The sequence below is a fragment of the Branchiostoma belcheri genome, unplaced genomic scaffold (genome assembly GCF_001625305.1).
Source record: "Branchiostoma belcheri isolate BF01 breed outbred unplaced genomic scaffold, Haploidv18h27 scaffold14, whole genome shotgun sequence".
Classification (NCBI taxonomy): Eukaryota; Metazoa; Chordata; class Leptocardii; order Amphioxiformes; family Branchiostomatidae; genus Branchiostoma; species Branchiostoma belcheri.
The window spans coordinates 1,740,875-1,765,943 of NW_017802824.1; the positions used below are offsets into that span (position 1 = coordinate 1,740,875).

The following is a 25,069-nucleotide window of genomic DNA, read 5'->3' on the forward strand; positions in this document are numbered from 1 at the left end:
GGGGGGGGGGATGTACCCCTGCAAGGGACATAAATTTTTTGAGCTGATCAACCTTTTCTAACTCTGTGATCTGACACCTGAGTGATAAAATGTTGTACAATTGGTTTCCTAACGTTGACATAGTATATAAAAGTGTCCTTATGCAAGTTTTACTTTGTTAAACTGTAAGTTGTATCACTATATAGATATCACTGAAGTCTAAAAAAAAGAAAGAAAAAAAAAAAGATAATCCCTACCTATCAACCCTAATTTTTTTCAGGACTAAAACAGGAAACACAACATTTTTTTTCCTAGGGCTAAAACAAAATTGTTATTAATTGTAACCAAGTAAGCAAAACACATATGACCACCACTAGCAGCCCCAGCACACACCACACTAAAGCTACAAGAAATCTTAGTAGTGGTGCTCATGCTCACGTGGTGTGGACTGCACTGGCTTCTTGGGCATTTAGCCAAGCTCTGCCAATAGAATCAATGATAAATCTTTTTAGACATGCCAACAAACTGAAAAAAATAGGAATGTGCCATCATGTTTCCTATTTTTGCTGGCAGGCAGGGATGCAGTGGGCACTTACATTTGATCTAGAACTTCCAGCAATGATAGGCTGCCAGACACAAGACCAGGGGGGCAAGAATGTCATGTTAGTCAACTAGTAACATACTGATTATACATTTGTATATCAATATTGTACTATTGTTTGTAACCAATCTACTGGGATGTTTTTGGTCCCATAACGTGTCCCTTGAACACTTCACTTAAACCTGGGATTAAAATGTTTTGTATTTGAAATCAAATTTTAATTTGTAAAGGAAATCTACCTTATATAAAGGAACCGTAACTTAAATCACTCGTATTAGTATACTTTTACTTGTTTATTGTTAATTGTCAGTATACAAAAATGTATCTATATTTTGTATGTTATTTTCCTGTGTGTCATGTAGTATTGTATCGATGTTAAGTACCACAGGAAGAATAGCAACTACATTGTAGGCATGCTAATTGTGGATCCAAATAAACTCAAACTCAAATTTGTGCAGTTTAAGTCAATAGTCTTTTGACACTGACTGATAGCAAGAGATACAGAGAGAGATGCTTTTGCTACTGGCTGCTTTGCTGTCTTGGTGGCACATCAAAGATCATAAAGCTACGATGTACATGTATGCCAAGACCAATTCAGAGTAAAGTCAAACCCCTTTCAAGGACCTATCACAGTCTGCATAGCCCTGTCTGTTAACGTTGGCCACATGTGATGCTGACGTGAAGGAAATATTGATGATGGCACCCTTGGGATGGAAAAACCGATAATCAAACAAGTGTGAGACGAGGCAATAGTGACCAGAACAGACAGACATGGACGCTGACATGGGAAGTATTGACAGGCCACGATGGACATGACATTTGCACCAAATTGGCGTAATATACACAGGATGGACTACACACTTTTATTTCATTAGGAAAGCTGGCTGCCAATTTTCAATGGTGATCCAGACCTTATCAAGCTGATGGTAAAATATCAAGCAAAAATTGCAGTTTGCAGGGGGCAATTTCAGAAGTAATCCCATGGCAGAAGTGCAAGTGTGAGATAACTCGTTGGGGTTTTTTCATCACTTTAACACCAAACGAGGATGCCAGAACTTCCATTTTGAAGTGGAGATTGTGACACATTTACTGGCACATCTGGAGATGGCAAAATCACCAACTGAAAATTGGACTGACGCTGTTTTCAAAAACATGGTAACTCTGGCATGTACTCTAGACACCACTTCGTTCAGACAAGTCTCCTGATAGCATGTTTGATAATGGAAACAAGTGGTGCATAAAAAGAGATAGCTTTTACTGTTTTTGTGTTAGCTTTAAGTGGTGTAAAATCCATCTAGGAGAGAATTGAGCAGGTTACATTTTAGAGTGCATAAAACATGAATTTCAGCACCAAGGACAGGGATTGTGGTACAAACTTGTCAGAACCTTCAGCACCAAAACCTGTGTGACAGAAGGAATATGGAGAGTTGCTGAATATCTGCCTTACCTTACTGACATCTGGGGGGAGCTTGGTCCACTGGAGTAGCTAGCTGTGCTGTCAGAACTATATCTCCTGACCAGGGACTCACTAGTGCTGTAGTCCCCAGCACTCACCAGTTCATCCAAGAGTTCTGTGTCAGACTTTTTCGGGAAGGCAACATCATGGTACCGGCTGGTTTTCTTCTCCTCCTCTGCGCAGACCAGGTGCAGTTCATCATCCAGGGACATTTGTTTCCTGGACGGTTGCATGCGCCGGTTTAGCGGAACCGGTTTCGAGGGGTTTCTATTGCTTCCGACAAGAAGTGGCGAGGACCGTCCGGAGTCACTGGACACCCGCGGGCTGGTACGGGACATCATGGTGTCTCTGGGAAGGGACGCAGAGCTACGCGACGGTAACGCGGGGCCGTTGTCGATCTCCGCTATCTTGCGATAGAAGTTTGTATGGCTCTCCTCCGGAGCCAGGTGGTTTTGAGCCTGGGGGTCAGTTTTTCCATCCCTCCTGGGGGATTGCTGTGCTGTCCTGTCCCGACCCCTCCCCGGACTCCTCCCAACATCCTGAACTCTCTCCCTGGAACCGGTCAGAGCCGGTCTGATCTGGTCTCCAACTGGCTGGGGTCTCCCTGTCAACAAGTACAGAAATCACTTGTTATCACAATGTAGATCTTAATATAAGACATACACTAGGAAAAAATACTGTGTTTCCTGTTTGAGTCCTGAAAAAATTAGGGCCGGTAGATAGCAACTTTTGTTTTTCTTTTTAGACTTTGTCGATCTCTAGTGACCCAACTTACACAATACAGTTTAACAAAGTAAAACTAACATGAGGACAGTTATATTTTTAATGTCAATGTGAAAGTACACTCAATGGATGATTGACTAAAAGAGTAAAAAGATACTTTGTGCAAGAGGAAAAGGAAACAATGCCAAGTTTCTAGCACATCTTAAAACACTTCAACAACAAACCATCAGACGAACATTAACAGAATCACCTAGAGAGGATATCTGACCACAGTATTATTTACAGCCACTATAACATCTGACATTGCAAAGCCACATCAAAGAGTTGATTTATATACACTTTACAGTGACACTCAAGCTGAAATTCCCTCATGAGTATTACCACTGGCAATGCCAAGATGCTATCTGGATCAAGAACGCTTTTATATCCTTGTGTAAATTTATAACCCTTTTGTTTCTAAAAAGGCTTACAGTGCTGAGAAGATGGTCCTAATGTTCTTAATTGTTTTGGGATGATGGCATGCACATTAAAGGCTTTGTGCACGCATCTACATCAATTCCAACAATCTTTGTGGTAAACTCAAGGGAGTTTTCCCTACTTAACTGGATATGTTTGAGCTCAGTTGCTATCATTAGAATTTAGAGGATGGCTGATGCCCTGTCATTTGCAAACAGAAAGCAAGTTCTGTAGAAAGTCTGGTGAATAACTGCAACAAATATTATCATTAATGGCAAAAACTGATTGAAGGTTCTAGTTGCATAAAATTATGTCCGAATTTTCATGTCAGGTTATGTACAGTGTATTCTTAGACTAGCTATACCAGTTTATACCTTTTAATATGTGAGAAAAAAAAAACAACATTTCAAAGAAAACAGCTATAATAACACAGCTACAAGTATGTCATACTTCTCCAACTGAATGTTACATATGCTCTTTGCGGCCTTTGGCCTAGGAAAAAATATGTTGTGTTTCCTGTTTCAGTCCTGAAAAATGGCAATCTCTCTATATATAGTGATGTAACTGATACAATAATACAGTTTGACAAAGTAAACCTTGCATGAGGACACTTATAGTTTCAATGTCAATGTTAGCAAACCAATTGTACAATGTTCCATCACTCAGATGTCAGATTGTGGAGCGACAAAATAGACCAGGTCGTAAAATTCATGTCCATTGCAGGGGTCCACACAAAAAAAAGGCTAGGGTCGGTAGGTTTTTAGAGGGTCAGTCAAGAAACAGGAAACACAACATTTCTTTCCCTAGGCCTTACAAATTTGTTACTAGAGCAAGAATTTCAATATTGCACTATGATACTCTATGTTTTCTTAGAAATACCAGTCTAGACTAAGCCTTATATACATGCACAGAAAAGAAAACTAAGTCTTGTATACAGGTGTGCAAAAAAGCAGACTAAGTCTGGTATAAAATGATACAAGTAGTAAAATCAAAATAATACAGAATAATACCCTTTAAGTGGTTTGACAAATTAATGATAATCATTGCTAATAATTCTCTGAAGAGTGCAGCACTGAGCAAAGCAATTAACCCATACACTTAATAAGCACACCGTACTAATTTGCCACTTAATCAAGACCAATTAAAGACACAAAAGGTGCTAAGATCAGATGCCTGTATACTTGAGATTACAGGTTTCGTTTTCCTAATTGCTAAAAATACAATCCTTATTTTTGTCATTCCCTAAGCTACCAGATTACTGAGGTGGGTGATTTACTGGTTAAAGATGAAGTATTGACATTTCTTGAAGAAGGAAACCCCCAGTAGACCACATGCCCCTGGCAGGTTAGTATAGAATACTAGAAATTTGATGCTTTAATTTATCACCAGGTATATTTGGTAACAAGCATACCCTGACAGTAACCTACATGTATGAGGAGATGTCCGGGAACTATGACCCGATTTACACACGGGCAAAAACCTGCCACAAAAACTGCATGACAGCACAAAAACAATTCCCAACAGTGGGAATTGTTACATGTAGTCCTGATTTATACATGCAAAAGCTTGATGCACTAAAGTTTCGTACGAATGCAAGCATGCGAAAACTGTGTATGTCAAATTTTTACTGCATGTACAAATGTAAATCAGCCTGTTCAGATTATACATGTCCGTTACCTTGAGGTCTGCCGTATGATCATTATGTTCTTGACATACATTAAAACAGGCCGATTTACATGCATGAAAAATTTGAGGTACCCCGTTTTCACACTTTCACGTTCGTATGAAGTTTTAGTACATCAGGCTTTTGCATGTGTAAATCGGGTCTACATTTTTGTAACAATCCCCACTGTTTGTCAGTACAGCCACATGACATACGGATCGCTGATGCCTGCAATCCCGCGTCGGGCTATAGGTCGTCAATAATCCAACATTTTCCACTCATTTTAGCAAAGCTGCTGGAAGGTCGATAGAAATCTAATCCCAACTGTCGGCCGTGATGGAGTGAGAAGGTTGGCCTGTCATCCCTAATACACCATACTTTCAGCAGTCCCTCCCTGTACCATTCACCCCCTTCCTAATGCCTCATCTGCCTGAGTGTGCTTGTCACTTTTTGTGAGCTGTTTAACGTCCGTTCTGCCCAGTTTCATTTGTCTTGAAAGCTTGGAAACAATGCCAGACAATGCAGCTGATTTTTGTTGGACCGACATGGTATCTAACTGGACAGGACTGATGTACGTTTGTAGTTTGTAGCCATCTTGAGACAAATGATAGTCCCTCGATGTATCGACCCTAAACAGCATTGTAGAAAAATGGCTTTCTGGACTGGACTCAGTGGGATGAGAAGAAGTGTTGATACCGACATTCTGTAATGCTTGAGTATTATCTCTTAAGTTCATGCATTTTTTCTGAATGTTCGCCTCAAGCACATTTAAGATCTCACGGTACTTATCGATAAGAACTATTATGTATGGTTACATCCTGGCATTACAGTTTGGTCTTACTGTTAAAGGCAGTTTACTGGTTAAGCAAAACAAACAAACAAACAAACAAACAAACAAAAATCCTTCTTTGTAATGACATCAGCCAAATTTACAGGTCCCAGGTGTGCAATAATGTCAATAACTCCTGCTGTTTTGAGAGACTTTCTTTACAACTTTTAATTTTTCTATGGATTGAATAACATAACAAGTCTGCAACCTACAGCAGTAAAAATTTTATTCTAGAGTGCTTAAAGGAAATGCATTATTTTGTGCCTTTGGGCTAAATAATAATGATATGATATCAAAATATCATGTCGTTTCTTACCAAGATGTAGCCATTTGACTGTTAGGCAGTATATGCCCCTTGACGCTTGTTATGTACATGCATAGTACTACTTATGCCTAACAATATCCCACAAGCACAAAAACTTGACTTACACAGGTATCAGACTAGCCTTGCGGCAACTGAAGTCTACCTTAAGTACAATCCTCCAAATTAAAGATCTTTCCTTTAATGCAATTTCTAGACAAGGCAGCTTGGTTAGACATAGTTAAGCCATACATATGTACATAATTATGTACATTTCTACACCTTGCCCCTATCTCTTCTTTCTCAATACATGTACATGTAGCAATAGCTACAATCACGTATATACATGTATGTACATGTAGGGATCTGAATTTACTAGACTTTTAGTCCCCAGACTTTAACTTATAATCTCCAATTATCTAATATCCACAGACTGTATATTAACCCTAGACACCATCGTTTCCTCTTGTCTCTAGCAAATCCAATGCTAATCCATTTACACTGTTACGCTGTTTTTTTGCAAGGCTCGAGTCTATCCTACCTCTGCTTGGGGAACTCCAGAGCTCTTCTAGCTTCTCCTCGACAGGTGTTGTTGCTGACATTGTATCATGAGCATCTAACACCCTTCAACTGGTCTCATACGGCTCAAAAGTGGTGATCGCCGGGCCATTGATTTTTTAAGTCCACGCGACACCCGGCATGCACCCAGACAATGCACATCATTCACAGAAAGGGGCGATAGCTTCCAACAGTAATTCAATTATTCATAAAACACATTGTGGAGTCCCCGAGGGTCATGAATAAAGAATGAGCAAATGGTGGTGGTTCGTCTCAAGGTTCGAAAGTGGGTGTGACCACAGCGGAGGGAGAGGCCCTCGTGCATCGTAATGCAATACTTCACACCACCTTAGGGTTCAAGTTCAACTTCACAAAGGCTGAAGGTCATGTTTCGTACCTGACCAGAATTGCTTCTCCTCTATTGTGGAGCCCTTACGACGCCAGGGGGTGGTATAAATGAAGACCTTTACACCAGAGTTTTCAAAATCTATCATTACTCTGGTGTGGCAATTTTCAAACAGGATTCTTTGGAATTCCTTTAGCCATTCAAAAACTCCAAAAGAGAATTGGACCGAAAGATGAAATTGAAACTACTCTACAAAAGAGCTTCCTTATTGAAGGATAAAGTCTTTGTTCTGCATGTATGCATAGTGGTCACATTAAAAAGATGCCCTGTTTCTGCATTTAGTAAAGCTAAGGAGCTTGTTAATTCATAGATTGATTTTGCTAGGATTTAGAGAGTAGAACTCTTACATGTACAAAATGTAGGCATCCTTCCATCTCAAGAGATAACAGTAGCACTCTAAGTCTGATGTTCTGGCCATGTGCAGTGTCTAGTGGGGCTAGGATTATAACTCTATATATAGTGATAATATATATTAATATTCTTGCTGACAGAAAAAATTCACTTGTACAAGGAAAAACAAGAAAAAGCATTTTTGCAAATTTTGGTAGTGTAATTGTGGTAAAAATCTCATTGTGTGTTTCAAATGGTAATTAATATAATTCTTTAAATTTATTACTCAAATTAAGAATTAAAGATACAAAATTTCATTGTGTGTTTCAAATTATATCTTATTGCTCAACTTAAGATACAAAATCACAATTTGAGGTATTACTACTAAACAATAATAACTATTATCTTCACTATATGTACATGAGCATGTTTGTCACTATTAGAAAAATCAAAGTAGTCCACTTCTTCAATTTGTATTCCATGATTATGTATCTTTTAACAGAATCTCAATACACTAACATCGTGACGTCAACGTGTATCGCCAGAGGCTTGGCTTAAAGATTTCACATGTGCTGAGGTGGTATGTACACCGTTACACGATGTTGGTACTGATATGCAGAGGCCCAATGGCATGCAGACTGTGGAAGGAATGACTGATATCTGGACTGGGGAAGATGGAGATGCCAAAGGGTGTTATCCTTCTAAGAATCTCCCTGGTGACGTGAGAGAAATGTTTCAGATTTCTTCTGTAAGGTGAAGGATTTTTGGCTCTTGTGAGCACATCAGCAGAATGTACTGCACCTGAGTGTGTTACAGTAATATATTTGTCGGATGTTTGGTCAATGTTGCATTAGAATTTTTAGGGCCTGCATGGGGGGGGGGGGTTGTGATTACGAATTACACAAAATTTTTGCCAACGATTACGAAATACGTTAAATTCTCAGAGCTGATTAGGACTTTACGCTCGCGGCTAATGTACTATAATTATGAATTACGTTGATTTTTGGGGACGCTGCCTAAGAATTACGAAGATTAAAAAGGCCTGACTACGCCTTACAAAAAAGGGCACGCGGGCCCCCAACTTTGCCTGTCTTTTCTGACACAGCATTTCAAAACTATAGACATGCTGATCCATAATAAACATATTTAAAGAAAGTAATGTGTCTTAAATACAGTTGTACAAATCTTGAATAACTTCCTATTTGCATGTGTGCAGATCATGATTAAAAGTGTGCAAAATGTGAATCATTAAAAGCAGTACGTTTCTCATATTAATTAAACTGTGTGCAAAACACAAGCAATTCTCATTTAAATTGCATCTAGACAGTAAGTGTAATTATGTGGTAAAAGTGTTACACATGTACATGTAGCTACAAGTGACTGCAGCTAGTTAGTGCACAAGGTTCACTGAGTGACACTGCTTTTGCATGATTTTTAACCATGCTACATTGTAATTAAAGCTTTTCCATGGCTTTCAATTGCAATTTAAATGCAATTTATATGCATATATTTGCACATGAAATACACGAGTTAAAATCGTGTGTAACATGAAAGTTAATCAAGATCTTTACTGTATCAACTCAAACAGTGCCAAGACTATTAACAGACTCCTGAAGTGAATACTTCATCAAGAGTACAAAGAAGAACAGAACAGAACTTAAAATAAAGCTATTTGAAATGTCAAACCTGTTCCAATTCACTGGGGTGTCATGATATATTTGCATCATTTTAACAAATTAGACAACTTCCATCGCTTTTGATGCCGAAGTAATCTGATGGCCAATTATCCAGTTGGCAGTTTCCTTGTGATATCTCTCGTATTGATCAAAACTTGTTAATGTACCTGCACAGAAATCGATACATCCATTGGATTTTCATCCATATATGCATATCCCTACAGATGAAGACGTGGTGAGAATAATTGTACCTGGTTACATTGCTTAAACCTAATAATATATAGCCGTTAATATATGTCAAAAGTAAGAACAGAGTGCTTTAAAAGTACAAAATCTGTACAAAAACAGTTGTTTCCATCTTCAAACGTGATCCTAAGAACGTCGATGAAGGTTAGACATCCAGGTAATACAATACGCCAAAAAGCAGTTACTCTAGCAACTGGATATGATTTTGGAAACGGTCAGACGTTTCAGCTAGTATCCACTAGCTTTCGTCAGTGACTGAGAGACCAGAGAAGACATGCAGATCCTTAGAGATCCTTAGGGATCCTAAGAACACTTAAGATTTAAAATGTGTCTGGTAAGTCTGGGAAAGTTTTTATAAGTTACCGCAACTTCTTTCATCAAGGGTAACAATGTGCAAATGGACTCACTGATTTTCTACGTGGCTTTGTGCTTGCCCACATCAACCAAAGGAGAAGAATACTGAACAAAGCAAAGTACCCTCTTGGTAATGCAGGTGGCTCCAGCGCAATACTTCAAAGGTACAAAAGCGAGCTTTGTAGCCTTGTATGATGGATCCTGAGATCGACAGGGTTTTTACAAGCTCCCAGGGCCTCTTTATCATTGTCACTCACGCTGCACCAACGCAACACTGGGACCTGGGGCCATCCATGCTATTCTGGGAGACAGCTTTGATTTTGAGACACAAGAGCCAAGATTCTTCATCTTACCGGGAGCAGGATCAATCAATATTAACAACTGAAACTATCTTACATCACGTTTTCCAAAACTTCAGTACATGAGGGCTGGAAATTTTGCAACTCAAAAGTGGAAATTGTGAGTAATTAGGAATACCACAGTCCCTACTTTTATTATCTCTTTCTAATAGTCAGTAGCAATTAGGATAAGAGATTCTGCAAAATGTTCATCAGCCAGATCTAGAATATCCCTTCCAATATTGACGGAAGAAAATTTGTAACAAAATCACACAATAGTCAAGAATGTGCTTGGTTTGGACAAATTATAGCGAATTTGCACCGTAGCTTTACGATCTGTTCTCTTTGTTGCAAAGCTTATCATAATACAACTAAATATGACTAATAAGCAAAAATCCATAACAATATGCAGCTCAAATACATTGTATGAGTATCATATAGGGTGGATTCTGTTTAAACCTGTTGTACAGTAAACTTTTACCAAGCTACCAAGCCCAATCCTGTCTCGTCTCCTTCATATACGAGGTGTGAGAGTGCAGATAATTCAACTAATTTAAAATATAACTAATAATCAAAAATGCATAAAAATATGAGTGTAATGAGCAGCGTTCTCACCTCGCCCCCTGCCCCGGGGTCTGCGTAGGGACGCCCGGATCAAGTCCGTACCGAACAGTTGGTCCTTCTTCTTGGGATCCATGGTCTCGTAGAACCACTCCCCTGTCTCGATCTTCAGCAGTCTGTCAGACCAGGCACAAAATATGCTCCGTCAGTGATTTCTACCACCCATAAGTCAATACGCTTGATAAACTTAAAGCATCCTGCTCCTATAAGACGCTGCGATTTCGTTAATGAGAAATGAATCCAATAACGTGAGCGGAAATTACGCGGGAAGATTCAATAACGCACGGTTATTGGGCAATAAAAAGACATATGACGCAGCAGATACTGTAATATTTCATGCTGATATCTTCAATATGTAATATGTATTTATCGGAAAACATTCAGTTATAGGCATTGGAAAAGGGACAAATCATATTCACTATGATTCATATTTCATGATAATTTTTGGAGAACATTTTATTATACATGTACCACTGACAGCTTCTGTTCATAAGTAAAGATGAAATAAAAATCCAAACTGTATCAATAAAAGTATTTTATGCTTGCAAAGTTTGAAATGGTGAACTAAAAGCAAAAACCTTAATGTAATTTTAGTAGAACTTTTGACAGAAAAAAGAAAATATTGAGTAATTGACACAAGAAAAAGCAACAACAAGCCAAACTTACTAAGAGCCGTCATAACTAAAAAAAGTAAAATCTTCAACACACTTGTAAAATTCCTGGCTAAAAACAAGCCATCAGAATCTATATCCTTGTCTTACATGAGGTATTATTACTAAGAATTTCCATGTGAAATCTGATCTTAGATCATCTGGATCCTTGAATTGCGGGTACATCATTTACACACAAAGCCCATACATGGCCTGGGGCTATCACTTGCTGCACTGATACCTGCTCAATAACAGAAAACTGCAACAGTGCAATATCAGCATCGATTCCCAAAAATAGTATCCCCCAGCTACACTATGAGCTTACATTTCTGCACCTTGGGCAATAAGAATATTACTCATTCATTGCTCCTAGGGCACCATTAGAATGTAGGAAATATAGGAAATATTGAAGAGGGCTTAGAGACATCAAACTCTGCTTGGAGTTAGACATAAATGCTATCATAGTTATCAAGGACATGCCTAAAGGCAATTCTTGTATACAGTAGGACTATGTATAGTATCAGAAGTCATTTCAAGCATACCACAAATAAATACAAAATAAATAGAAAAAAATGATGATACATATCGAGGGGAGCCTTATTATTAGTTTATTTTCTGAAAGCAAAATCACATTAATCAACCAATTTTAAAGTATACACAAGAAAAAAAAACAGTTACTCAAGCAACTGGATAGACACTAAGAACTGTCAGACGTTTCAAGTACATGTAGCATGCACTACTCTCGTCAGTGACTGTCAGTTTAAAAAAATTTATCCAGTTGCTTGAGTTAAACAGCATTTTTTTTATGAGTGTATCTCATTGCCTGGAATCGTGGATGTCTAACCTTCAGTGCATTTTTAATTATGATTACCAAATCAACTTTTAAGTTTAAAAATTGCAGGTCCTTTTTTTTTACCATGACAGACGTATCAAAAGGGACTGAGAATATATTTTGATTTATCATGAACAGCAGTGTACAGTTTCTGTACCTCATTCGCTCCATGCTATACTTTCCTCATTCAAGAAACATTGCAACACGCCTTGGGTATGTGAAGTGATCTTAGACTTAGAGTAATTTTTGCAGCCAAATCCCTGCTGGCAGCAAATAGCCATCATTACACAATACCTCGTGAGACTTCTGTGAGGAATTGGCAGTTCTACAGCCAAAGATATAATGAAACGCGTTCCATTTAGACTGAAGACATCAATAAGTTTGCTCTGTGGTACACCAAACTGCCTGTAGAGGCCATTTTTGGAAGAGATGACAGTCATTCAAATCTAGTTAGAGCGTACCTAACTTGTCACTGTGGTACAGCAATGACACCAAATAGGTCACCTAAAGATGACATGAAACCATGCAATGACCACAAATTCCAATAGTTACAGTTCCTGAAAATGTGATAGGCATTATTCAATAAACAAATAAAAATACACTCTTCTAATATTTTAGAGAAGATCGGAAATCAAGAACTGGAAGGACGATTTGCAAGATTTGAAGTTCCTGAACATCAGAAAAGTGTATTTTTTGTCCATTGTTCATTGAATAATGCCTATCACGTTCAACTATTTTCAGGAACTGTTGTATTTCATTTTTATTGCTTTAATGCCGTCTTTAAGTTTATATCCATCAACTTATTTCCATTGCCACTCATTCATGGGTAAAATTAATTCTTGACTTACCTGGCCTAACTTTAAGGCCAACAATAAACTTCCCCGTACTTAGCTAACATCCATTACTGTAACAATCAGTATTCCTAACTTCTGTGTTCCCTCATTGCTGCACAGCTTTATCCGGCTGAATCCATCTGACATAAATCGTACGTTTATGTGGGGGTAAAACCCTTGAAATATCACATAAACTGCAAAAGGGAAGCAGACAGAGTTTACAACGTGCATAAAATACTGGGCGACGTCAGATGTATAGCCCCTGGATCCTGCCAAAGTAATGTTACGACCATTGGAAATCAGTATTATGTGTGTGATATTGCTCATATTGATGTTGTAACAGCGTGCGGCTAATTTCTACAGCTTTCCATCAACTGGTGTGTTGCAAAGGACAAAACTTTGACTGGAGTTACAACTACATGTAGTTCAAAGGTTGATAATGAGTTGTAGTTTTGTTAATTGTAAACTGTAATTTTTGACATATACGAAGCACTTTTCCTCCCACTTTCACATTATGGAACTGTTACGATGGTGCCACAGTACAGAATGCTCCATGGGTGGGAAAGTTTGGGGAAATCTTTATTTAAGTTAATTAAGGGTGCCAGGAAATATTGTTGTGTTGTGTACGTATATCTACAGTACTTGTAGACCTGTGACAACTCTGATATTGGAATATGAGTTAAGTCTAAACACCTCAAATTTCCTGGCCATCTATACAAGCAAATCTACAGCCACACTTTGCACCAGAAGGAAGGCCTCTGTGTATAGAACTCTCCAGTGCATGAGACCTGGAACCAGCTTAGGGACAGTAGTAGCAGTTCCTTGTAGTAATGTTTTAACACTTAAATGTAGGAGTCTTAGTCACATTCAACTGGTTTTTGCAGTTCTTTTACATTGAACAGTGTTGACTAGTTCTATCAGTTTATTTTAGTGATGCTGAAGAATAGTGACAGATGTCACTGGAATGTCTGAAAATACATTCATGTACAATGTAATCTCCCTAATTTATCCAGCAGTAGAGTTTGAATTGTCTTTGAATATTGTTTACAAATTTTGTGTAATTTCATCATCACTCAGGAGCCATACAATTTTGACCCTCATCTTTATTACAGAAAATGTAAAATCCATTTTCATAACCCTTAAGTTGAAAATTTCAATCACAAATCACAAACAGGACCTGTATGCACGAGACCTTGACCCTTGTATACCAAAATACTTCAATGACTATTGAGCCATCTTATTTCATTGTAATAACAGCTCAAACAGTTAATCTGCATGGCTTGTAACTACATACTTATCAAGTATTCATATCCTTGCTTACACTTATTTTAATGGCAGCATGAGTAAAATATGATCATGATTGCTGATGCCATCAACATGGAATATGTCAAAATTCTCTTGCTGCAGGGTGTGTCAGTGTCAATTAATTAGTGCATCAAGATGATACAGTCATGGAGCAGATAATAATGGGCGGTTTAAATGTGGAAAGCAAGTATATGTATCTGTATAGCTAGTATAACCGCCCTTCAGTGGAACACTCATGAAAGCTTCACTGGTGTAGGCTGGCTAACGACTTGTTACACCTAACCTTTGCATATCTAACTGTAGACATTGTTCAAATCTACTGTGTCTACATGTGATGATGCCCCTATACTGTACATGGTGGCAGTTAGTTTCACTCATAGTTCTAAGAAAAAACTTTGAAAACCTCAATCCATGGTTGATGAATTTGGTACTTGAAGGCATGACTATTTTCTTGCTCTTTTCTCTAAGCTGGTATTAGGTGCTTAGTTGTAGTTGGTACATCTACAGGGCTGGAAATACTGAGTGCATGTGCACCTTAGTGAACCCAAATTTGGACCTGTGCACCAAATTTTTTTCTGTCTTTATCTTCTAGGTTTACGTAAGACTATAAAAGATGTTCAATGTACTGTAGTAAACAGCATGTTAATAAATCCAAGAGTCAGGAAAATAACAAAATCATTGTTATTAGTACTAGTATTAGTACTACTTTTCTTTGTAACTAAAAATATGTTTCATTTCTAATTACAAAGAAAAGTATTATTAGTACTAACAATTGACAAAAACATTTTGTGTACTCAATCTTTATGGTTGGGTGTACCAGTGCACCTATTCCCAAAAATGAATTTCGAGCCCTGATCTACCAAGTTGAGTGGAGGAGACAGGTTTGTCCCCCGTCTGCCACGTTTGATTTACAGAAGTGTCAGTATTGAGTTTACAGGCATGTACAGGCAGCTTGGTGAGGATTAAGACAATGGGTATATTAATGAGGCGTGACAGGAATATTGACGGGGAAGCCCAGACTTTGCGATCGTTTGGCTCTCGTCCCAAAATTAGATCGTTGGCCTTTTGTCGATGTTATACGTTTTCCACCTGGATGATAAACTGTGGATCGTGATTATCATATTGTCACAGAAGGATGGGCACAGCTAATTCTTGCTCTGCCATGTTCTATAGGCTGTTATTTTAGATCCGAGGCAATCAAAAGGGAATTAAGGAAAGGTTGATTGAGACATAACAAAGCCTTTCAGGTCAATTAATTGTCATGCCTGCGTTCTTCTGATATTCCCATGATAAAAAGTTTTTTATGATTTCTGGATACAAGTATAATGATCATCGACGGTTTTGGTCCTAGTTACCGCCCCTTATGGAGTGATGATATAGCTTTCATTGGCTGATACAAGATGGGGTGTGCCAGGCCTCCATATGGGTGAATTACCATGTAAATCACCATGTGGCTGATAAGAAACAGGGGTTTCCTAGGCCTCTGTCCGGGTGATTTGAAGTGAATCACCAACTCCAGACAGGATTTGGACCATTGCACACCGGGGCATGCCCCAGCTCTTTTTCGAAAGGTGTGGTGGGTTCTTCAACGTGCGTGGAGTGTGGCTCTCCCAAACACATGGGACCTCCATTTAACTTCCTATCAGAAGGACTTCCCTAACCAAAGCTAGGAACTTTTTTTTCATCCGAGTGAAGTGAGGAAAGATGTGTAAGGTGCCTTTCCCAAGGGTACAACAAAGGGGCATGTTGGGGATTTGAACCCAGGATCTATGGGTTCTGAACCAAACTACATTTGTATTGTGCCACTGTCACACTATGCCACACCCCATGCACATAATGGTTTGATCTCCAAACTGCTCTTCATGTTTTCTTGAACAATGAATTCTTTTCTACATAAACTTCACAACACATTATCATTACCTTTAAGGCCTCAACATGTAAAGATTTCTCAGTTTGATGATGCAGCAACCTATAAAGGAGACAGGACAGCTTCCCTACACATTACACCCCATGTCGTAAAACTCTGATCCCCAATATAAGGGATTTAGTTCAGCAAGACAAAATGATTCCCTACCTGGGCAACAAGATCATCTTTTATTAGCGATCACAGTTGCTGAGCCTGTTAGAGTAATAGTCTTAGTGCCAGCGATTAGTTCTCATACAGGCCTACTGGATTAGATATAACGAGTAGTCCCATTCAAGCTCAAACAATTCATCTTCGAGTTGACTCCCAATAACCATTCTCATTCATCTTATAAATAGACTTAGATCTGACATAAATAATAAAAAAACCTTATAATAATTATAAAGATCAAGTTTTTTTTTGTGTCTTTTTTTTATTATATTTACTGTAAATCACTTTTAGATTTGCGGACGCAAAATTTCCCGGTCTGAGAAAAACGGACATGCTTGAGGCACTATCACAAATATATGTATTTGCGGTGGCGGCAGGTGCACAAGAAAGAAAGTCGACAAATTATTTGTTCGGCGTAATGATATATTCGCGGTACAGAAGTGAAGTACTGCGAAAACCGCAAAATTATATATATAAAAGTACCACTAAAAATCGTGATTTACAATATGACTGTCATTTTATACCAATATCAGCTACACTGATCAACGATAACCCTTAAACACACCCTTCTGTCCCACTTTTCATTAGCTGAAGGCGATTCAGTACCCTGGACATGTCCAATCTTGGAGAAAAGCTTCTCCAGGGCAGAGGGCCATCTCTGATTCCTCACAAATTGCCCCTGTTTGATGTCTTCATGACTAATTCATGCCCATCTTCATCCCTTAAGGCCACTTAAGTAAGTCTCCAACTTTTCCGACACCACACTCAAGGCATTCCGACAGAGGAGAGCTAAGCCGAAAATCCTTCCTGAATGGCACAAAATCTATCTTGGTCAGACCAAGCCTGAACTTACGGCATATATCCAAGCTGGTGCAACCCAGGAAATCCTGCTGTGTAGAAGGCATCATTATAGCAGTGATATATTGTGACAGTATAATGCAATCAAGCTATAAGGGCGCCATAATGATCAGGGAAAGTCAAAGGTTACAGAGCCTGATTGCATGGGGTCTACCTATTGGCTGAATTTGACCCAATTCATCAAATCAAATACTATACTGCTCTAGGAATGCAGCCAATAAAATTTCCCAGAGACAGTCTAGAGAGATTTCTAAGTTACATGTAAGTGGACGTGCCTAAATTTTTGTCAGTAAGTTTTTACCAAGACATGGTTAGTGAAACAAATCTATAACGTACTGTAGAAATATGTACATTGTATTCAGCATAAGATTTGCCTCATTTGGCAGTTTGACCGTTTTTCTGTCTTTATTTCAGGTACCTATCTAGCTATAGCCTGGAAAAAAATTAGTCTAGTAACAGACAAAAGAAGGCATTAAAAGTATGTGCCATACTCAAATATTACCATATTGTTTAGATAAAACGTAACATATCCACTACACGGATCAGGTGCAATCTGGACCTGGACCTAAACCTGAACCTTATCCCACCAATTGTCTACAACAATTCAATTCTCACACCACACAATCAATAGCTGCTATTTCCACACCTACCTTTGCTTGTTGCATAGTGCGCAGAGCCATTTGTCCTTCTTGGGAGTGGTAAACTCCCTGCAGCTGTTGCAGACCTTGTGTTGGCACTGCGGACAGGGGTCCCCCGTGTCGAAGAAGAAGCCGAACGCCGTCTGGCAGCGAGAACAGTTTTTCTCGCTGTTCTGAGCCTCCGACGTTTTGACAGCACTTTTCTTCTTCACTTCTTGAAACTCTTTTTTCAGTTTACTGAGAAGGAGGGAATACTCATGGTCAACAAATCATGTTTTTAACTAATTTAATATATCTAAATTCTAAAAAAATAGTATTGTATAATATTATAATGATTTAGGCCACATCAATATAATTTGTCGGTTCTCGGATTTTCCCAGAAAGAATATGAAGCGACAGGGCGACAAAAAAACAGGGTTAGGCATCCTATTATGCAATGATGGATCAGGAGCCATTAGGTCAACACAAAAGTTAAGAACAATGAATTTTGAACTTTCAATCAAACCACTGCATTGACAGATGGAAAAACTGTGACAACTAAAAAGAAAAGGACTTTCCTCAACTGTTGGGGGCAAAATATGGGCATTTTTTTAGTTGATTCAGAATTTTCTTTTTGCAAATCAGAAAAAAATAAAGAGGCAAATCTGACCAACAAATTAGATTGGTGTGGCCTTAGCACAAAATGTTTCCTCTGACTTTAATATTTTCCAGTAACTGTTGCGTTTCTACATTTTTAGTTGCCCACATCACCAAGAGCTGTTAGTGATGTATATAGCCCATGACACCACTAGACATGTTTGTGCAGTATAGATCTAGAGCATGGCCCATTGGTGGTGTTGTTGAGTTAGGCAGGTTGAGTGGGTGCTGAGGAAAGAGACCCGGAGTTATCTGAACTGATGGCTACCAGCATGCAGGTGACACCACCATTCTCCACATCACATTGAACATGCAGGTGCACAACACAGGTTAGGGCACAAAATCATGATGTCCTACACAGGAGTGGCCATGAATTGCAACATTCTGTATTTGCAAAATCATGCCCGAAGGCTTACTAATACTCGTAGTACAATATGAGAATAGAAAACAGACAATTATTTATACTTCTAATCATGCTTGCTACAATGAATTATGAGGTTAGACTTCTTTGAAGGCAGTGGAGACTATCCACATTCTGCATAATGAGTGGGCTATGTGAGTTTAGTAGAAATGTTAACGTATATTAGTCTTTTGGTGGTCTTCTAAATGATGAAAGGATGGAGAAATTGTGGCAACTGTTTGAAATAACAGTTCACTATAATTCTGCTTCATTATAGTACTTTTTTGTTTCATAATAATGACATTAAGGTACACTACAGTCATGTAACATTTCCATGTAACATTTATTGTTGGAACATAGCAAATAAGTCCCATTTTATTATTTTTCTTTTATTGTGGTGTATGCCAAAAGTGTGAGTAAAGTTCTGGGAGCAAATGTCCAAAGCAACCCCTATACCAAATTTCAAGTCATTTGGTTGTACCTGGTAATATTACGGCATAGGAGCTAAAAATGTACTTTTTGTCTCAAAGCAAAATAGCTACAAAAAGTCTCATGAATTTACACAATATTAAGTATAGTGTATGGTAGACTACATGTAATATGCCACAATCATCATATTCCACGTACCATTCATGATGATAAGCAAAAGGTGATAGTGACATTTTTTATATCACAATATTCTTTCTCTGCCTTTAGGCAGCGTTCAAAAGATAAAGTTTTCTACCAAACGGTTTTTATGGAAGTTTCTTTACCAAGTCTTGGACAGCTCCCAACGTTATAACATGCCAATAAAACACTGTACATGACAAGGTTGTGGCTGTTATGTTATCTACAATTTTCCAGTGGTGATCATGGCTTTATGAGCAAGTACAAGCTGTCACAAGACATTGAACACATTTCTTCAAGGATGAAGATGGCCTGTACTCAATGGTGCAAAACTTGTCGAATCAAGCGAGCGCATTACTTTTATCATTTCAATCATCTTTTCATCTTTCAGTTGGACCTGATCCAGGATGTTATCAAGATTTTGTGCCCGGAAGATCCTGTTTACGACTACGCCAAAGCTTTGGATGTAGGTCAAGCAATCCCAAAGGCAACTATTGGAATGGCCCTAATTAACCGTTGACACCACGAAATAAAAACCAGACACAGAGCGATCATTAAAATCCGCTGGCACCTGTCTCCATCCTCCAGCTCCGAGCCGAGCTCGGATTTCCTTCTCCTGGCAGCAGCAGCAGCAGAGGGAGGGAATACAACAGTCAGAACAGCCACTACAGTGCATTGCTAGGGAGGATGGATGCAACGTGGAACACTCTTCTCCCATGTTACAACACTTAATTAAACCCATGCTAAACTATAAAAGGGAGTACATGCTGGTAATAAGCTATATTAGATACTGTTAAATATGTTAAAACTTTGTTATTATCACATCTAATTTACTACTTTAAAGGGAAACCTGTTAATAAATTTGAAACTGTCACAGCTTGACACTTTCAGTTTCATTATGCCTTTTTGATTAAGCTTAGGTCAAAACAAGTCAATTCTATATATGACATCATCCTCAGACTTCAAATTTAAGTCAGGCAAAATTTTCTGGGAAACTCTCTGCAGTAATTCTACATGCAAACCTCGAGAACCTGTTGTAGTAGTAGGTTGTGACCTCAGAGATTTACCATCTGGTAATGGTCCAATCAATAACATTGTACTGAACCAAACAACAATTTCGAAGGCCAATGGCCTCTCCCTTCCTGACCCAGAAAAGCTGAATTTACATACAAGATGGAATTGCGAAAAATATATACTTTCCTTCTTTTGCCTGACATATTTAACAGGTGTTGCTCAATACAAAGCCAGATGACGACATCTATAGGTACCAAGAATCAAAACTTAGTGACCGTTTCTTGTACCACTAGTATTAGCATTTTGGATTGGCATTCTTATAATAAATTTTATGATCACAATGCTGTTAAGAGAAAGAAAAGAATAGGCATAGAAACAAATATTTCTAATTCCCTTCAATAGTAACCAAGTTAAGATTTCTTGAAGACATCTTCTATAAGCCATAGTAGCCAATTTTATAAAATTACTAAAAACAACAGATTGAAACTTCACACTCATGTATAAATATTCCTCTGACATCTGTAATTAAGGTGGTAGAGCCTAAAAACATGCCCCAAATAAGCCAAAGCCCAAACTTCTGCTTGGAGAGTAGCTAATGCCTGGGCATTGAATATTCATCATAATGATATTTCATAGAAATGTAGACTACCAGGTGTTCTTAAGAACTTACGTTATCCTCCTCTCCTCCACCTTCCTGAGATCCTCGTCTCGCTGTAACACCTGGAGGATCTTCTCCTTCTCCTCCTCCGACAAGTGACTCAGGTCGATCATGGCAGCCTGGAGAAGCGGGGCAGGGAAGGGAGACAGGTGAGTCATCAGGTATTCCAAAACATGCCACATGTACAATGTACATGTATCACACCCAGTGTTCTAGCCAGCATCTGTCTCCCTGTCATTAAACAGAATTTTCGCCACTTTTTCCAAATCTGTCATCTTTGACGGACAAAACCTTAGTTTGCCAGCAAAATTTGCCCCTCAAAATGTTTCTGAAGGTCAAGATTCCAAATTTTTCCTGGAAGAGCATCCATTTTCCTGTCATTTGACAGAATTCTTAGAAAATTTTTCCCAATCCATCATCTTTGACGGACAAAAATCGGCTTGTAAAGTTATGGAAAGACATGTCATTATAATATCAAAACTAAGCTTCAAACCTAAGCTTAGTTTGCCAGTAAAATTTGCCCCTCAAAATGTGGGAAATACAGTTTTAGAGGACCAAGCTTTCAATATCTACCTGGAAGAGTAAGCCCCTAGCTGAGCTTCCCTAGGACTGCTTTGAATCCAAAAATAATGTTCAGGCTGGCTAAAACGCTGTCATGACCCTAACTATAACAAACAGTGCATGTAGAACAGATTCCTAATGGCACTAAAACTGAAAGGTTTAAGTGCACAGCCGAATCAAATATGAGCTACATAATACAATTAGGTAAAGCGTAACACTTTTATGCCAGCTTCGATCTGTAGCTTCAAAGGGAATAAAACACTTCTCAACAGTTTAGGCAAACTTTTGAATTACCACACAAAAAAGCACAGCAAACCACAACACTGCACACCAAAGTCATTTTTCTTTCCATCCACACAAGAGATGACAAAAATAGGTCAAAGCAAGAACAGCTAAACTGATCGCAACTTACAGATGGTGGATCGAGTCAGACACAGCTCCATTAGCCATTAGGGCCATATACATGTACAATAATGTACCATCTGGTCATACTTGTCCTATGAACACATCTTACCACTGCATTGTCATTGTGGCTAATCTGCAATATCACGTTACCCAGCACAGGCCAAATATTGACTTGGGAAAGGCATGTTTCCAGACTTTGTGTTTGCAGTAAAAGTCCAGTAACTTGCACTGTGCCATAAACTTCAGTTGATTGCGAGAGCTAAAATAAACTTCATTGGCTGAAGAAAGATGGTGGATGCTGTCTGAAAGCTCCTAAGCTCACAGAACTTTGTCGAGTGTATTAATTCTAAATCCTTCCTTGTACTATAAAATAAACTGTACTGCTCTTGACTAGAGATTAATGAAAGGCAAAGAGGTTATATAACGCTCAAGTCATAATTAGAATTTAGTTTTACAGACCCTTTCCAGGTCTCAACTTGTCTGTCACTAAGTAGGATCCTAATAAACTATTCATGGTCAAACAAGTTGACCTTTACCTTTTTTCCTAAATGTTTTTTTTTGGCGATATGTACAAAATTTAATGTACCAAATACAACAAAACAACAGGCCAAACTAAATCCAGCTATACCGTAGTTTAAAAGACGATAATTATGATTTTAGCACTCAATGTACAGTTTTCACGTTAATAAAACAGAAGGAAAGAAAAACTGCATAATTTATTATGCCGGCGTCGTAATGTTTTGTTTGCATCTACCTCTTGTTAACCAACATCTCTTAGCCATCATGTGATGTAAATGAGTGTGAATGAAGTTAACCTACCCTCTGATCAACAGGATAATTTTGAACACACTCGGCTAGGTTCTAAAATCTTGTTTTTCCCTACCTTAAGAAGATGCTACAGCCCAGCACTGCTCATCTCTAGGACTGAACTAATGTCTCTTAAGTTCATTACAATTGATTTTAGATACAGAGGCTGACTCTGCTGTTCACCCAAAATAGCAGAATTGTTCAAAGCCGGATGAAATTATATCAAGTTTTGATATAACCTGCTCCAACAGTTAAAGGAAACGAAAAATCAAACCTCCTTCTAATGAAATGTATACCACTAATGATATCCCTGTGGGGCGACTTCTGATCAAACTTCGCAATTTTGGGGCTGACATTGGAGCATTTTTCATAATTTGCACTGCTATAGGCAAGCAAGGCTGGATTAAAGCAGAAGAGTTTAAGACTATAAGGAGGGAGAATTGGTATCTGGAGATGAGGGCTATGGGGTGAATGACGTCAACTGTCAATGATCTAACGGAAATTGGTGAGGCTCTGGAAAACATGGATGAAAATTTGTGATGCAAATCTACAGGAATGTCGTCAATCACAGGGGCAACATCTGAAGAAAAATTAACGTAACCCTGCCAAGACTCACAGGATCCAAGTAAAATTCCGCCTTTGGAATTCGGAAAACCTTTCTCTGGAGGGAACTGGGTCCCTGTAGGTGCCATCCTCGGCCGCAGGGTCTCGATTTCCGTAGTCCGGACGGCCCGACTAGATGAAACCCACTCATCGCGGATTACCTCCCGTCCAATAAGGTATAAACTTCCCAACGCCCAGCAGTTAGGAGGATTTCGTTCTCAAGTCTCGTAAAGCATGGAAAGCGTCTGAACACTTGCTGATAAGTCCAGTGTATCCCGACAAACTTTGGTAAAAGTCGTCAGTCCATTATTGCGTACCGACAGCAACGTGGCGTGAAAGGAGAAAGCCACGGATTCTTATCGCTTACTCCGAGTTATTGGGATCTGTTGCCATTGTCGCCGCGGCTTCCTCCAAATGGACAGCCCCTCGCATCTTATCTCAGGAAGCCAGCTTTGATCTCAAACTTCCTCTGGTTACATAAAATCCCTCAAAGACACCAAGATACGCATAACATGTCCGCAGGGTGTTTCCAACTACGAGGCAGCGGGTGACAAGGACATGCATCTCACAGAAACTGCTGATGAATCTAGACCTTCCAGCCGTATCCCGTCTGCAGGATTAATCAAATTTGTTGTATCTCGGCATTTGGAACACATTCAAGACCAAATTGAATGTGTCCTATTACACTCTAAGAATACGTGATGCTGTGTCAGCCAATGGCGTGTCGCTGGGATAGTCCACAGACCGGTAATGGCTGACCAATCCAATCTACAGACATTGCAATTTGGTTAAATGGGAGTATGATACAACACAAAGGGTGGAGAATTCATCACATGTTTCTTGTGTGATGCGAAGAATTGACCCCCAGGTTGACTCTGCAAATATAGAAGGGGCGTCGAACAAAAGGGGGAATTTTTCCCATGGAGGATTCACAAACAGACCACTTTTTGACACTCTATGCTAGCTCATTGTTGAATTCCACCTCACAATTCTTATTAACTCTGTCAACTGGACCATTTTATCTTTTACCATGAGCACATATCAGATTTAAGAAAGCTCTAGCACTCAGTTTAGAAAAAAAAAAGATATTAGAGGGCAAACCAGTCAGGATTGAAATACTGTATTAGGTTTTCTGACCATTTCAAAACCAGACAATGAAGTTTAAAAGATGAATAAGACAAGGTTTATTGCTAAACTATAGACTTCTTTTGCTGCTTAAATTTTCATGAAAAAGCACTTGCTTCTTTTTGAATGCTGAAATGAACAGTTTATTCAGCAGTGCCACCATTTTTCTGATAAAATAAATTGGAGTTCAAGACAGGAAATGAGAATATTACCAGAAGCAATTATAATAATCCATCTTCAGAAATTATCTACAATATGCTGACAAATAGTTTTATCTATAGATGCCAAAAGCATTTCCAGAACGTGTGAAAATGCCATCAGTCCAGAAAATTTCATCTATGATTACATTTGAAAATGTTTGGGTGGGAGAAGATTAATGTTTTCCCTTACCCACATTTACAGTGCTTCATTCAAATGGAGTCAAGCAAAGCCAGAATACCCAAAGCACCATGATCGTGTATCTTGTTTACTTGTTTTTTTTTTATTTATCTAGTTGAATTGTATAGTTGAATCTAATATTCACCCAT

General features: G+C 38.7%; 1 protein-coding gene across 2 annotated transcripts in view; it reads right to left on the reverse strand.

Moving 5' to 3' along the window:
* LOC109464690 (synaptotagmin-like protein 4) overlaps positions 1–25,069 on the reverse strand; it is a 53,717-nt gene that overhangs the window by 19,819 nt on the left and 8,829 nt on the right. The window contains exons 4-9 of one of the 2 annotated variants that reach the window (XM_019761737.1): positions 21,054–21,160; positions 19,941–19,985; positions 17,740–17,964; positions 10,532–10,653; positions 2,028–2,640; positions 418–459 (exon numbers count right to left, since the gene is read on the reverse strand). In XM_019761737.1, coding sequence (XP_019617296.1) covers positions 418–459; positions 2,028–2,640; positions 10,532–10,653; positions 17,740–17,964; positions 19,941–19,985; positions 21,054–21,160 — 1,154 coding nt within the window. The remainder of the gene's footprint in view (positions 1–417; positions 460–2,027; positions 2,641–10,531; positions 10,654–17,739; positions 17,965–19,940; positions 19,986–21,053; positions 21,161–25,069) is intronic. The other variant, XM_019761738.1, reaches the window with a different exon arrangement.